Source organism: Zalophus californianus, chromosome 4, assembly GCF_009762305.2.
Source record: "Zalophus californianus isolate mZalCal1 chromosome 4, mZalCal1.pri.v2, whole genome shotgun sequence".
NCBI classification, from domain to species: domain Eukaryota; kingdom Metazoa; phylum Chordata; class Mammalia; order Carnivora; family Otariidae; genus Zalophus; species Zalophus californianus.
In genome coordinates, this window is record NC_045598.1 from 15113872 (window position 1) to 15127791 (window position 13920).

The following is a 13920-nucleotide window of genomic DNA, read 5'->3' on the forward strand; positions in this document are numbered from 1 at the left end:
GTCTTTTGGCCGGAGAGGTTGCCAGGCCAATATCCACCGGCGCAGCCCAAATCCCTCCAGCCAGAATAGCGGCTGTCATTTTCCTGCAGGAAATACCCACTCAGGGTTTTACCAGAGAGAGATGATTTGAATAAATCTACCTACCCGGTTCCTTCAGGTCATCCTGAGCCCGAGGAGAGGATCCCTCTGGCTCACCATTCAGCACCAGCTGAAGGCATGGTTGGCAAACCAAGAGAGGCAAACTGGACAAAGACCTTGCCTTTCAAAGGAAAAGTCTGTACTAGACAATCCGAAGAAATGCATTTTATTTGTTTCAAGTCCCCACAGTAAGGAGAGCTGGTTACCCAGGTGGTGCCGGTTGGAACAAAGAGAAAACTGATCTATGATTAAGACATTGAAGCATCTGCACACATGGATCAAAAATCTTGCCCTATGCATACCACATGATGAATACTGTGTGATGGAATGTTAAAGTGCTTTGAGAACATTCCTGATACCTTGTCCACATGGAGGATGTGCTCAGCAAAACCCATCTCTCACAGAAGTAGGCTCTGGCCTCAGCCCGGGCCAGTCACCAGGTCTTAAACACGCATCTCGGGTGCTGTAATTCTGGACACAGGATCGGCAAACCCCTCTCCTGGCCAGGGAAATGCGAGACCAGGCCTCCCACGAGGGACCATGCGTCCTGGTGGAAATGGCTGTGAATCGAGTCCCAGTCCCCCCTCCCATTCAGTGTAAACTCAGCGCTGTGGTTCTGGTGAGAACCCCCAAAGGACAGCCGCCTCCCACCCCTGCTATCCCGTGATGAGAGTGACATGGTCCCCAGCCCAGACCACTTCCGGGGCAGGCAGTTGTAAGCTGGGAAGCCCAGGCCTGACCTCCTGAGGAGCCTCCCTTCTTTCTCTTCCATCAGGCCTGCCCTCTGCCTCCCAGGAGTCAGAAATCCGTCATGTTCAAGGCACAGAACAGTCACATCCCACTCCCAGATGCGGGAGAGTGCAGCCCCCATATTCGTGACTCGCCCTCTGCCTCAGGAATAGAAGTTCCTCCAAAGTGAACTTGTGCCCTAAATAATTCGGGATTCATGTCAGTCTTTCGAGCTTAGTTATTATAAGGGGGTGGGGTACCTGGACCTGTCAGTCACTACAGGGCCACTGCCTTAGACCAGAGTCATTTCCCTGTACCCACCCTGCCTGCTGAGGCCAAGGCCCCTCTGGCAGGGCCCACATCAGATCCACCTTTGGATGGTTCTGCTCTGACCCCATCCCCAGTGGGGCAGGCCTGGTGAGGCGGCCCCTGACAACCATGGCCAGCACCACATTATGGGAAGTGGACCAGAATCAGGTGGCTTTCCAGGCAGCCCCTAAACCCAGACTGGCCTGCAGGATGAGTTGAATAGGACCCTGGTCACCCCTGTATACCTGCGGCTCACTGCTGGCCCCTCCCAGTCAAATGGACAAAGGAAATGAACCCGTGTGTGTGTGTGTGTGTGTGTGTGTGTGTGTGTGTTTGTGCGCGCGCGCGCACACACACCTTGGTGGTCCTTGGGGGCGTGGGGGCAGGAATCACAACCCTGTGGATTTGACTGGAGACAAACCAGCCTTTCTAAGCGGCACAGATTCTTTGCCCTGTGGGATCACGTCCCTTCTATACACAGATGTCCACCTGGGTGCGGGCTTGGTGGGGGGCACGGCTCTTTGTCCATCCTGCCCTTCTGTGCCCTCCTAAGCCTCATTCCTATGAACAGAATTCATAGAATTCAATGGAAGACTCCCTTAACGTCAGATGCTTTGAGACACAGGCTGTGCTGTAAGCCTGGGTGCAGCTCAGCCCAGCCACTGTGCCCATCAGCTCCTCCAAGTTCTCTCTCTTTCTCTTCTGGACAGAGTGGCACTCGCCCCCAGGTCCTTGCCCACGATGAGAACTCACTCCTGCCTTTCCAGACACCTCGCCCTCATGTGCCTGGCTACCTCTAGGTACTCTCAGGAGACTCCTGGTCAGGGCCCCAAGGCCTGGCCTCCTTAGGAGAGGGCCACATCCCTCATGAACAAACCTTCCTGCCCCCCCTTAGAAAGCTCCCCGCCTAGGAGTAAAGTGAAGCCCACAGACAAGCTTCCAAAGTCACCCAGCAAGTGAATGGAAGCCTGGAGCTCCGCCTGCCCCTCCTCCAATCTCGGCAGGCCCCATGTCTCATGAGAAGCCCCCAGCGGTCCCCAATGTCAGGGCTCCCCCCTACCACAGTCAGTGAAGTGATGGAAGACTGGTCCAAGGGGCAGAGTGACTGGATGGAACTGGTGACTAGCAGGGTGGCAGAAGGGCAGGGCGGCCTGTTGAGGCCCAGGACCCAGGGTGAGGTAGGTCCAGGGGGTTAGCCTTCTAGCCCAGGCCCTGCAGCTCTGCCTCTGACTTGGCATGGCCAAGGGGCCGCAGTGTCCGGGTGGGTCTGCCCTCGGACCCGCAGTCCTGATCTTCATAGCTGGGGTTCAGACGGCCCATGTCCAGGGAGCAGAAGAGGCTGCGCTCGGTCCCAGCGTGGTGCTCCACCAGGGCCTCCAGGCTGGCAAACTCAGCAGGCAGGTGCTAGGGCAGAAAGGGCTGAAGCTCCAGCTTCCCCTCCCCCATGGCTCCGCTCTGGGCATCCACCACCCCCTCACAAGGGATCTTGCCCCACTTCAGAAGGGAGAAAATTCGAGCTCAGAGAGGTCACCGTCCTGTTCACGGCAGAGCCAGACACTGTCTCCTCTCTTTCTCTCTTGCCAGCCTGGACGGGACTGAGCCATTCAGCCTGTAATAAGGGCGCACATCCAGTCCCTGGAAACCTGTGGTCAGGCCAAGACTCCAGACCTGGAAGCCCGGAGGCTGGGTGAGCTTAGGCCTGCGCCTGCCGTCTCTCAGTCAGTTTCCAGCTCTGCTAGAAGATGGGCTAGGGTGTGGGAATGCCACTTTTAAAAGCTAGGATTCCTATAGAAATGGAAGGCATGACCTGGGCCCAAGACTCTGGGGGCACCTGGGTGGCTCCCATGGCTAAGCGGCTGCCTTCGGCTCGGGTCATGATCTCAGGGTCCTGGGATCGAGTCCCCGCCGGCTCCCTGTTCAGTGGGGAGTCTGCTTCTCCCTCTCCCTCTGCTGCTCCTCCCACTTGTGCTCGCTCGCTATCAAATAATTAAATAAAATCTTAAAAAAAAAAGCCCCCCCTGGAGGCCCGAGGGCAGGGCCAGCAGGTCCAGTGACAAACTAGATGGAGAGTTAGTTAAATAAGGGGTGTGGCCAGAGAGAGCCAGTGGGGTACCGTGATGAGGCGAGTGGGCTCCGGGCCGCCGGCCAGAAAGGGCGGGGCTTGCGGGCCAGGGGCGGGGCCGGGGCGGGGCCGGCTGCCCGCACGCTCACCTCCACGCAGTAGCGGCCCAGGTGGTTCCGGAAGACCTGGTGGGGCACCACACCGCACTGTGTCCGCACCGACAGGCACCACTGGCCACTGGCGCCGGGCTCGGGCCACAGCAGGAAGGCCCCAAGCACGTCTCTCCGCAGCAGGGCGAGGGCGCTGGGCCTGGGAGGGCAGCGGGGAGAGGCTGAGGAAGGTACCCCGGCCTCACGTCGCTCCCCTGGGCGATGGCATAACCAGAAACGGTGCCTGACCCAGAGTAGGCCCTCCGCCAAGGGAAGCTTTTAGACTTCCTTCCTAAGGGGCGTCTAAGGGGTCCTTGATGGCTGACTGCTTCAAGACCCAACCCGGAGAGTTTTGAAGAGCTGGCGGTTAGCAAGCGGCTGCCCTGTGACAGGCGAGGTGCTGAGAGCTTTGCCTGAATGACCCTATTTGATCCTCTCCACAGGCCTGTGATTATCCCCATTTCACATTTGAGAAAAGAGGCCCAGTGGGGGAAGCCCCTGGCCCGGCGCCACCAAGGTCAGGAAGGCTCTGCCCTTGCACAGGAAGGTGCACACGTCAGGACCCTGGGGGAGGCCAGAGTCCATTCCTCTGCCCCCGCCCCGAGGGGCTGCGCACCAGCCAGGCCAGGCCCCTCCTACCTGGAGATGCCAGCAAAGGCCCAGATGTTCTCTGTCAGGCTGCCCTCGCTCTCCACCAGGCACGAGGGGCCACCAGGCCCCCGGGGCCACGCCTCCCACGCGGCAGGAACTGCAGAGACCACCCAGGGGTCAGAGGGAGAGAGGCCAGGCTGCCCCACCGCTACAGACCCCATCCCGGCCATGCTTGTCACTTCACCAAGTCTCCCCCCATAGAGATACATCCGCGCACGGGCACAGCCCACTCACACCTGCTCACCAGCTGGAGCACATCCCATCCAATCTCCTAGGCAAGCCCCCGGGCGTGCAGACCTTGGATGCACACTCACGTGGACACGGGCATATCCACACACAGGTCCAGCCCTCTGACTCACAAGGGCCCACCCAGGCCTGCGCCCCTGCAACCACGCGGCAGGCGAGCCCCTGCAACTCACAGGCCTCCCGCGCGGACAGCTGCAGCTGGGTCTCGTAGGTGCAGCCTCGGTAAGCCCCAGAGCGGATCACCTTGCTGCGAATGGCCTTCTTGCGCACCAGCGTGGGCGAGCAGTAAGGATTCCCCAGGCGGGCATGGCGGGTGCCCCCTCGGCCTTCTGACTCTGGCAGCTCCTTCTAGGGCACCAAGAGGGGCCCACAGGGGCAGGCAGATTCAGGCCCATGTCAGGTCAGGCAAAGCCCCTTCCTGCTGATGTGCCGCATTCCCCTCCCACGACCCCCAATCCCTCGCCCAGTTCCCTTGTCCACTGCCCACTCCCTGGCTGGGGTGCAGCGTACCCCACCGGCTGCAGGCCCCTCTGCTGGCAGCCGCCGGAAGGAGACCAGTGCGTGCACATTCTGTGAGAGCTGATCACGGCTGAAGGGTTCCCGTACTAGGCCAGGGGGGCCCCCAGGGCTGGACAGTGGCTTCACGGGCATGTCCCCTGCAGACCCCAGGCAGGGCTCAGGCTGTGCCCGCTGCTCAGGGTGCTGCAAGAGGTAAGCGAGCTGGAAGGATCGGCAGAGCAGCAGGTGCAGGGTCTGAACCTAGGGAGGAGGAAGGGGCTGGCTCATGTGGGACAGGTTTCCTGGGGGACTCCTTAGACACCCACCCACTCACCATTAGGGCATGCCCCCCTTGGCTTGGGATCCTCTTCCCCATTCTTCCTGGAAAAACTCCCTCTCACCCCTCAGAACACCATCACGCAGTCCCCCCTACCAGCTTCCTTTGTTCATTTGACAAATCCAGAGCATCTGCTTTGTTCCAGACAGCATGCTTGGGGTTGGGAATACATAGACTAAATGCACTCCTGCCCCTGGGTTGACTACCCCACCCTATGTCTGTGCCCTTTTAGAGCAGTGGCTATGAGCCCAGACCCTCCAGTCCTGCAACCTGGGATCCAGTTCCAGCTCTGTCACTTAGGGGCTGCTGTGTGACTCTGGGCAGATCATGGCACCTCCGGGCCTCAGTTTCCCCATCCCCACTTCCCTGTGCTCTTTAGTGAAGTGGAGCACAGAGAGCCCCCAGCAAAAGCCGACTGCTCCGGGGCCAGTATGTTCTACCCCAAACACACACTATCCAGCCCCAACATGTTGGAACCGTGAGCTTTGGAAGATCAAGGGCAATGTCTCAGCCACCTGTCCTTCCAGGAGCCTGCACAGAGCTTGAGATACAGGGTAATGGCAAATGTTGCTAGATGGCACCGAGCCCAGCCTCTGCCGGCCACACAGTTGGCTGCCAAGGCTCTGCTGTTCATGGTGGTCGTACTGGCTTTGACTTCGGGGATCTACCCACTCACCCGCTAGCCCCACGGGGCCACGCACTAGAGCAGTTCAAGACCTGGCCCCAGTTTCTGCTCTTAAAGAATTCCATTGTCTGTGATTAGGGACAGACTGATGATAGAGTGTGGTTCATGTCCCGGGACCTCAGAAGGAAGAGTGGTCCAGAGGACTCCAGGTAGGCTTTCATAGACACATGGGCTGGCCTTGAAGGGCAAACTGGAACTTGCCAGAAGGGGAAGGGAATTCCAGGCCAAGAGACAGCATGAGCAAAGGCCTGGCAGTGTGACCACCCAATTTCTAAGCACATGGCCTGATCCCCACTTCCAGGCCCCGGAGAATGCTGAGGCCACTAACCTGCTTTTGTGGAGTCCTCAGTGGGCAGAGCCACAGAAGGAGCCGGTGGGGCAAGGAGTGCCTGTCTGAAGGGGACTCCGGCCAGCTTAGCTGAGCCCTCCAAGGTCTTGGTCCCCAGAGCCCATGCTGACGCACGGCACACCCCCAAGCCCGGCCCTGTGCCCCAGATACCTCTCCAGGCTGGCTACCCACAAAGAGGTGGCAGAAGAGCTTGCTGGCCGGGCTCTGGGGGTTTCGGGCCATGAAGGCAAACTGGCAGTCAGCTGGGCACCAGGTAGAGTAGAGGATGCGCCTCAGAGCATGAGCCATCAGGAGCACCTGGGGAGGAGTGGGCAGGACGGCCTCCATCAGACCCGCCGCGTGGCCTGCAGCTGCTGGCCCAGGGGGTGCAAGCCCTGTGGGCCCCACACACCTGCTGGCTGGTCTCTGGGGCCTGCCCTCCAGCCTGGGTGCCCAGCTTAGCCTCCCCCCGCCGCCCCATGGCTCCTGGGGGAAGGACTCTTCCCTCCTTCCATGCCTGCCTAAGCCCTCCTTCAAATGGGAACCCACATCCTTCACATGGCCTCCCAGCTCAGTCCCTTGCTCCCCGCTGCTAACCTGCTGGCTGGGATTGCCCCTCCCCCCCACCATGCTATGGAACTGAGCGGCAAAGTGCTCATGGCCTGCAGGGTCACGGGGAAAGGCAGTGGCAGCGGGCCCTGGGGTGCATGCCTGGTCTCTGGAGGCAGATGACCGGGGTTTGAATCTGGCTCTCTGGGTGACTTGGGCAGGTAAGCACAGTCCTCTGAGCCCTTGTGACACTTATTGAGTGGGGACAGTGACCCCTCTGATGAGGTTGTGGGTGGGGGTCAGTGAGACCTCGTGCAAGTGGCCCAGGACCTGACCCCAGGGCCCCTGCAATGCACACCTCTGGGACACGATTCGCATCAGTCTTAGGAGACTGGCCCTGGGGTTGTGGGGTGCACAGTCTGGCACAAGGTTAGTGTTCAGCCCACAGCCCCCCAGCCAACCCTGGGCAGGCCTACCCAGAGGCCCGGGGCCTGCAGAAACCCGGGGTGGATGGTCCTGACACTCAGGCCAGGAGGTAGCGCCTGGAGATTTTGGAGGACCGGGGCTGGGGGTGAGAAACCGTTGCCAAGCTGAGGGTCGGGCCCTTGGAGAGAGGACGTCCAAAGGCCCAGAGCAGGCTGGAGAGGCAGGGATACTCGAGGGGTGGCGCAGGGTCGGGTGCATTCTGAGGGAGGAGGACACCGGGCCTGTCCAGTCCTCACCTGCACCCACACAGGCTCCTACCTCGCCTTCCCCGCTGTAGATCTTGAGGCCCTGAAGGCTGAATTTCAGGATGACGGCCCGGCGTCGGGGACAATCCTATAGGTGGGAGAGAGTTGGTCGGGGGCAGGCATTACCTTCCAGGCCCGGCCCGGCCTTAGGACCGGTCACCACAGGCTGGGCAGCCAACTCCACCCTGGCTGCCAAGGGACTGGGCCCTGGAGAGTGGACTCCCCAGGAGCTGGGGAGGTGTGGATGGGGCCTGGCAGACCACCCCCCAGCCAGGGCCTTGGCTGGCCATGTTATGACCATCCCCTACATCTCCCATCTGTGGCTTCCACCCATGGGGCAGGTCATGACTGCCCAAGGGAAAGCAAGGGAAAGGGTCCCAGGGCATAAGGGACATGGCTTCAGGTGCCTGGGTGTGGCCCTCACTGGGCCCACTTCTCAGAATGGCTTTGGTTCCGCCCCTCCCTGGCCCTCACCCGCTCCATCTCTATGATGGCCGCAGGGGCCATTTCAGCCTGACCTTCCCAGGCTGTGATCCCTGCCGGGGACAGGCATGTGCCACCACCACCACCCCCTCCAGCTCCCTACCTTCAGTGCCCACAGCTGTTGTTGCACGAGCCACACGCTCTCCTGGGTGTCCAGGTCGTCCACCGGGAAGGAGCCCACATACTGCTTGGGGGTGTGGTGACGGCGGGAGGGAGGCAGGGCAGTCGGGACCATGGCTCCTGATCCAGTCCTCCAGATTGCCCCCCCTGCTCTCCCCCCCCACACACACACACTCTGCTCTGTCGGGTAAGCTGTGGACAGTGACAGAGCACTGGACTCGGGGTCTAGCGGGCTCTGCTGCCTTCCCAGCAGGTGGCCTTGGTCAAGCCCCTTTGCCCCTCTGAGGCCCCATCTCCTCATCTGTGCACACACACACACATTCTCGAGTCTGGGGCGGGGAGGGAAGATGGGAATAGCTCCTCCCCACCCCCCAGGACCTGCACTCAGTCCCCGCCCACCAGAGCACACCCCATGGCGGTGGCCCCACCCACCTGGGCGAACTTGGTGATGCACCTGGGCCGGTGAGGGGCAGGGCCGCAGTCAGAGGCCCTCCGGCCCCCTGCCCCAGCCCTCTGCATGGCCCCCAGGGTGCCCAGTTTCGAGCTCCGCAGAAGAGGAGGCTGCAAAGGGGAGGGGAGAAAGGATGGCTCCCGGGTGCTCGAGCCGCACTGCTCCCCCTCAGAGGCCAGTGAGCTCCTTCATCCCATAAATCCTTCCTGAGGCCTTGCTGTGTGCCAGGCAATGTCCAGGGCACTGCGGACACAGAGAATACACAGCCCAGAGCAAAACGATAGACTCCCTCCTGCCCTCAGGGAGCCAACAGGCTTGTGTGGATGGACACTGAACAAATCAATCAGTAAGACAGGGAATACGCTAGACGGTGATAAAGGAGAGAGAAGGCGGGGAAATGCAGGCTGGGGGTTGCTGCAAGGAGGAGTGAGCTTTGGGGAAAGAGCTGAAGGGAGGGGTGTGGCAGGCTACCTCTGTGCTGGGGCCTGGGCCTGCCCCGGGGGTGGAAGTAGGGGTGAGAGCCATGTAACCAGCCTGCACAAAGTGCCAGGGGAAGGGGGGCAGCCTGGGAAGGTACCACCTGGGAGGAGGGGTATGACACTGCCAGAACAGTATGCAGAGGCACAGGGAGGAAAGCAGCAGAGCCCCTGGGTAGACCTTACCAGAAGAGCGGCCAGAGCCAGGTTGGGATCAGCCTTAAATGTCACCCCAAGGGAATTTAGGCTGTGTGCCGTGGGCAGTGGGGAGCCATAGCAGGTTCCAGGGCAGGAGCTCTGTGCTCTATGGGAGTGGCCCATGAGCTGGATGCCCTGAGCTGCTGAGGCTAGGGACATGCTTCACAGGCCCTGGCTCATTCGGCCAGCCTGACTGAAGCCCCCAGGTGGCTGGGGAGCCCTGCCCCCCCCAACCCAGCCCAGGTTTTGGTCTTTTGTGGGGCCCCTTTCCCAGATCCACTAGTAGAAGAGAGAAGGAAACCTCTCTTACTAGACTGTCCTCAAGGACAAGGATAGTGCTCACTCCCCATTAGAGCTCAGGACCACAGCTGGTGCACAGCGAATGCGGAAGTAAGGCACCTTGAGAAAGAATGGCTGATTACCTCTGCCTGGGTCCCCCATGACTCAGCTCCCTCAGTCCCTCCTGGGGCCAACTTAGACCCCACCTCCATCCGGCATCCTGCCTGGCTACTCACCAGACTACTAACAATCACTGCACTTTGGATCAGAGAGACCTGGGTCCAAATGCTGTGTGACTTTGGGCAAACGGCCCCACCTCTCTGAGCCTCCATGTCCTCATCCCCAAACGTGGGATCATGTGAGGGCTCCAAAACAGAATGGAGGAGCAGGAGGGACGCTTCACAGGCACACACAGAGGATGGGGGACCCCAAAAGCCTGCTGTTCAGGAGGAAGCTGGGGAGGACAGCGAGGTCAGACCACTTTCAGGGCCCTCCTTACACTGAAAGACAGGAAGACCTCCCAGTCAAGGAGAGCAAGGCAGAAGGAGAGCCTGCCTGGGAGCCAGGATTCCTCCAGGAGAAAGCAGATATCAGGGCGCTGGGCAGGAAATGGGTGTGTCCTGGGGGTGCTCAGGAACTGACACTCCCAGCCCCAAGAGCCCAGGAACGGCCCCTACCTCTGCCCGCCCAGACCTTCAGCCCCAGGTTCAGTCAGGGTGGGGCGGCAGCCACCCACTACATTCTGGGAGCAACCCCCTACGTTCACTGAGTGGCCAGAGCCAGAAGAGCCAGAAATAGGGGCTGCATGGTCCCCTGGACGCCCACCTGCTTCCCCCCTCCTGTACCCTCTCCCCTCCTGCTTTTCTGGCCTCGCACCCTCCACTTTTTGATCGTGATCATTTTTCACATCATGTCCACTGCCTATTAAAAACCATGGTTTTTTTTGGGTCCATTTTATGTTCAAATACAACAAAGTTAGATGTGTAACTGGCACAAAAGCTATGTGGCCGCTGTTCCAGGCATGGAAGCGGGGCTTCCAGGGAACTCACCTCTTGACTTCATTATCACATTATGGGCTGGGATGCCCTGGACGGCAGAGAAAAAAAGACCAAACCATAAATGGGGCAAAAGGGAGAGAGGGAAAGAGGAGAGGCTGAAAGGCAGCCAGCAGACATGGGAACAGAGAAGTGAAGACAAAATAATAGATAAAGGAGGGGTGGGAGGAGGGGGAGATGAGGAGCACATTTCCCATCCTGCCTGTGCTGACACAGCCCCTCAGACCCTCCGGGTGTGACGGCAAAGAGCCGCGCGGGTCCTCAGGCACACTCACGCTCTCTCTCACACATGCCGAGACAGCTGTGTGTCGGGCTGCGAACCGCCTCCTCCCTCCAGATCCAGAGCGGCAGCTTTCTTGGGGACACTCCACTGTCCAGAGAGTGGGGGTGGGGAGCACCCCCCCACCATCACCTGATCCTTCTCCAATCCCCCAAGAAACTGGAAGTTTCTCTCTTCCTCTCCCTCCCTCCCAGGGCATGTCAGCCCCAGGCCGGGATCTGACGGCTGCCCAAGGGATGAGTGAAGGTACCAGGCTCACCCTAACCCCAGAAACAGACCTGGGAACTCGCTCTGGGCACAAACACCCATTTATCTCTTTGGAGCACACTTGTTTTTCCAAGGTTTTACACGGGAACCTGGCTGGGCCAGCACCTTTCTAGGGGGACACCTTTGGAATGAGGCTGGGGCTCTTCTTTTGCTCCTCTGAGAATTTCCAGGTGGTCCTGCTTAGAGACAGGGTACTGGATGGGTTGACTTGCCTTGAGAGTCAAGGGTAGAAGCCCTCTACTGCACTGCACCATAGCTGAATTGAGTCATTCGGGAGGGTGGGGGGGGCACCTTTATAGCATCCTGGGAGACCACTCAGCCTGGACTCTGGGCTTAGCAAAGTGTAGCTCAGAGGGGTGAAGCCACTTGCCCAAAGTCACACAGCATAAGGGAGAGTTGGGAAGCAAACCTGGGTCTCTGGGGGCTCTTCCCCTAGGCCATGGCAGTGTCCTCCTGCCCAGACTCCTTTCCCAAGTAAGCAGGGTGTCCACCGTGGGAGCCTGGCGAGTGCCACTCTATCCAGCTGCCGGGAACACCTCAGGTGCTGGGGGCTGATCTTACCAGTGAAACAGCTGCTTTCTCAGTCTGATGGCCTCCCTGCCCAGATGGTCTGGGGCTGCCAGAGCCACTCTGGTCACTTGCCCCACCTCCACTACTCCACTACCTTTGGCTCAGCCACACAGAAGAGCCTGCTCCCCTGTCGGGACACACTCCTTCTGCCCTAGGCCACCAGGTGGGAGGGCACTGGACCAAGCAGCCAGAGGTCAAGATCAACATCATGGATTGTGAGGCCCACAAGACCTCTCGGCCTCTACTTCCTCACCTGTAAAGCGGGGATAGTAATAGCAGCTGCCTCCTGGGGCTGCTCATTTATCCGCTCCTCTGACAATATTCCGCGCCAACCATGTGCGCGGTGAACAAAACCAAGTCCCAGCCCTCGGGGAGCGCCCAAGCAGGGCTGGGGGGACGGTACAGGAAATGGACATTTCAGGGGAGCTTTAAGTGATTTGGAGAAAGATACAGTAGGGTGAGGAGGATCGTGATGTGTGTGTGTGTGGGGGGGGGGTGCTATTTAATACAGGCTGGTCGAGGATGGCCTCTCCGAGCAGACGACAGGGAGCGGAAAGTGCTGTTTTCAGAAGGCACGGCCGGGGCCAGCGCCCGGGCGACACGGAGCGCTCCCCCGCGTGGGTCACTAGTCCTGCTATTATTGTCACTCCTGTGCAGCGCGGCCAGGGCTGTGGGCTGGCGGTCCCCGGCTCGGCGCAGAGAAACTCCCCGGACCAACCGAGGGGCGAGCGAGGCAGGACGCTGGCGGAGGGGACGGTGGAGGTGACGGCGGAGGTGATGGACGGCCACGGTGGCGGTGATGGAGGGAAGCGGCCGAGATGCTCCTCCCCAAGCGAGACCTCCTCCCACCTCCGCGCCCGGGGACCGAGCCCCACTCCCGGAGATCCGCCAGCCCCGGCCCCTTTCCCGGCTCCCCCGCGCGCACTCACCGCGGCCGCAGCGTCTCGAGTCCCGTCGCCGCAGCTTCGCGTTGCACCCCCGGCGCGCCCTGCGCGTCTCCGCCGTTCGCCCCCCGCCCCCCGGCGCCCCCCACGTGGCCGCGGGAACCAGCACCCTGTATCACCTGGCGGCGGCGCCCGGCCCTTGCCAGCCAATCGTCGCCCGCGGAGCCGCTCCGATCGGGAGCGTCGCCCAATCAGCGGCCGCGAGAGGCCCTGGCACCGCCCCCGCCTGCTCAAGCCGCGGCGCTCCGCCTTAAAGGGCCTGAGTGGTCGTTCCTGTCCGCCGCGGGCCTCTCTTCTCGGGCTCAGTGCCCAGGGCCTCGCTGACGGTTCCCTCTTTGAGGAGACCTTCCCCTCCTGCCCCCTAGCTAGCTCCTCCTCCTCCAAGCGGCGGCTCCAGCAGCTCCTCCTCCGGGAAGCCTTCCTAGACCACCAGTGACTCCACCCCCTGCAGAGCCCTCGCGACTCTCGCTGGTCACCCCACTCCTCTTACTAGAGTGCGAGCGGCACTGATCAGGAGGGGCCTCCAGCCCCAGTGCGCAGGACAGAGCCTAGTTCGTTCAGTCATTGTCGTCTCGACGAGAGAACGAATGCGCTCAGGGCAACCGGACCAGTCTCACCTTTCCTTCCCTCAGCCTCGGATGGTAGTGGGGGTCGCTCATCCTCTCCCTCATCCTCTTCCCGCCGGGCCGGTTTCCTAGGAGGATCCGAGTCTGCCCAGCTCGGCGTGAACGTTGGTCCCTGCACAGGGGCCGTGACCATATCCTTCGGGTTTGCAGGGAAATCCATTTAGATGGGGGAACACTGGTGTGCAGATCCAGCCTGAGTGTCAGCCACAGCTGTGTGGAAAGCATTTTTGTTCCCATCAGGCCAGGCACCTTGTAGGTGCCAAAAAATACATTGCAAATCCAATTCAGCTCAGCCTTTGGTATGTATGGGAAGCGTGAGTTGCGCAGAGAGGAAACACCAGAAACTGCACACGCGCCATTCCTCAGAGAAAAAGACATGGGGGCTCAGGTCCGGTGCGGGGGGTGGGGCACGCTGACAGAGGTGGGCAAGGCAGAGAAACAAGGTCTGGGGCTGAGGGCCTCAGGTGAGTTCCAGGAGGAGGCTGGTTTGAGCCACACCTGTCCGTGTCTCCCAGAGCATCTGCATGCCCTTCCAGAAGCAACATTGGGGAGTAATGGTTAGAGAGGCTTGGTCCCAAATTTGGGCACGTTGTCTTACTAGATATGGGACCTTTGGGCAAACACCTTAATCACTCTGATCCTGAGTGCCTCATCTGTAAGTGTTACTAACACCTGACTCATGGCAACGTCAGGATTCCAATGAGTTATGTGGGCAAAGTGCTTGGCACAGTGCCTGACCCACAGTAAGTGAGACCCTCA

The 13920-nt window shown here is 60.4% G+C and overlaps 1 protein-coding gene across 4 annotated transcripts; it reads right to left on the minus strand.

The window, feature by feature from the left end:
* Positions 1 to 305: 305 nt before the first annotated feature.
* SH2D5 (SH2 domain containing 5) lies at positions 306 to 12598 on the minus strand. Of its 4 annotated transcripts, none has more exons than XM_027617952.2 (10): positions 12521 to 12598; positions 8448 to 8576; positions 7999 to 8079; positions 7426 to 7500; positions 6304 to 6450; positions 4795 to 5043; positions 4458 to 4632; positions 4027 to 4135; positions 3388 to 3547; positions 306 to 2580 (listed from the first exon to the last, which is right to left on the minus strand). In XM_027617952.2, exons 2-10 carry the CDS (start codon positions 8532 to 8534, stop codon positions 2377 to 2379), a joined length of 1287 nt encoding a protein of 428 aa, XP_027473753.1. In that variant the 5' UTR covers positions 8535 to 8576; positions 12521 to 12598; the 3' UTR covers positions 306 to 2376. The 4 variants fall into 4 exon arrangements, with proteins under 4 accessions (XP_027473753.1, XP_027473764.1, XP_027473743.1 ...); XM_027617963.2 differs by having other exon boundaries at positions 4458 to 4629; positions 7999 to 8082; XM_027617942.2 differs by having other exon boundaries at positions 7999 to 8082.
* Positions 12599 to 13920: the final 1322 nt, after the last annotated feature.

Excerpts from the sequence above, each read along its gene's own strand:
- SH2D5 (XM_027617942.2), bottom strand. The coding sequence starts at position 8,534 with ATGCAGAGGGCTGGGGCAGGGGGCCGGAGGGCCTCTGACTGCGGCCCT. Across the intron at positions 8,083-8,447 it reads GCATCACCAAGTTCGCCCAG|CAGTATGTGGGCTCCTTCCC; the intron begins GTGGGTGGGGCC and ends CACACCCCCAAG. Across the intron at positions 5,044-6,303 it reads TGGGTAGCCAGCCTGGAGAG|GTTCAGACCCTGCACCTGCT; the intron begins GTATCTGGGGCA and ends CCTCCTCCCTAG.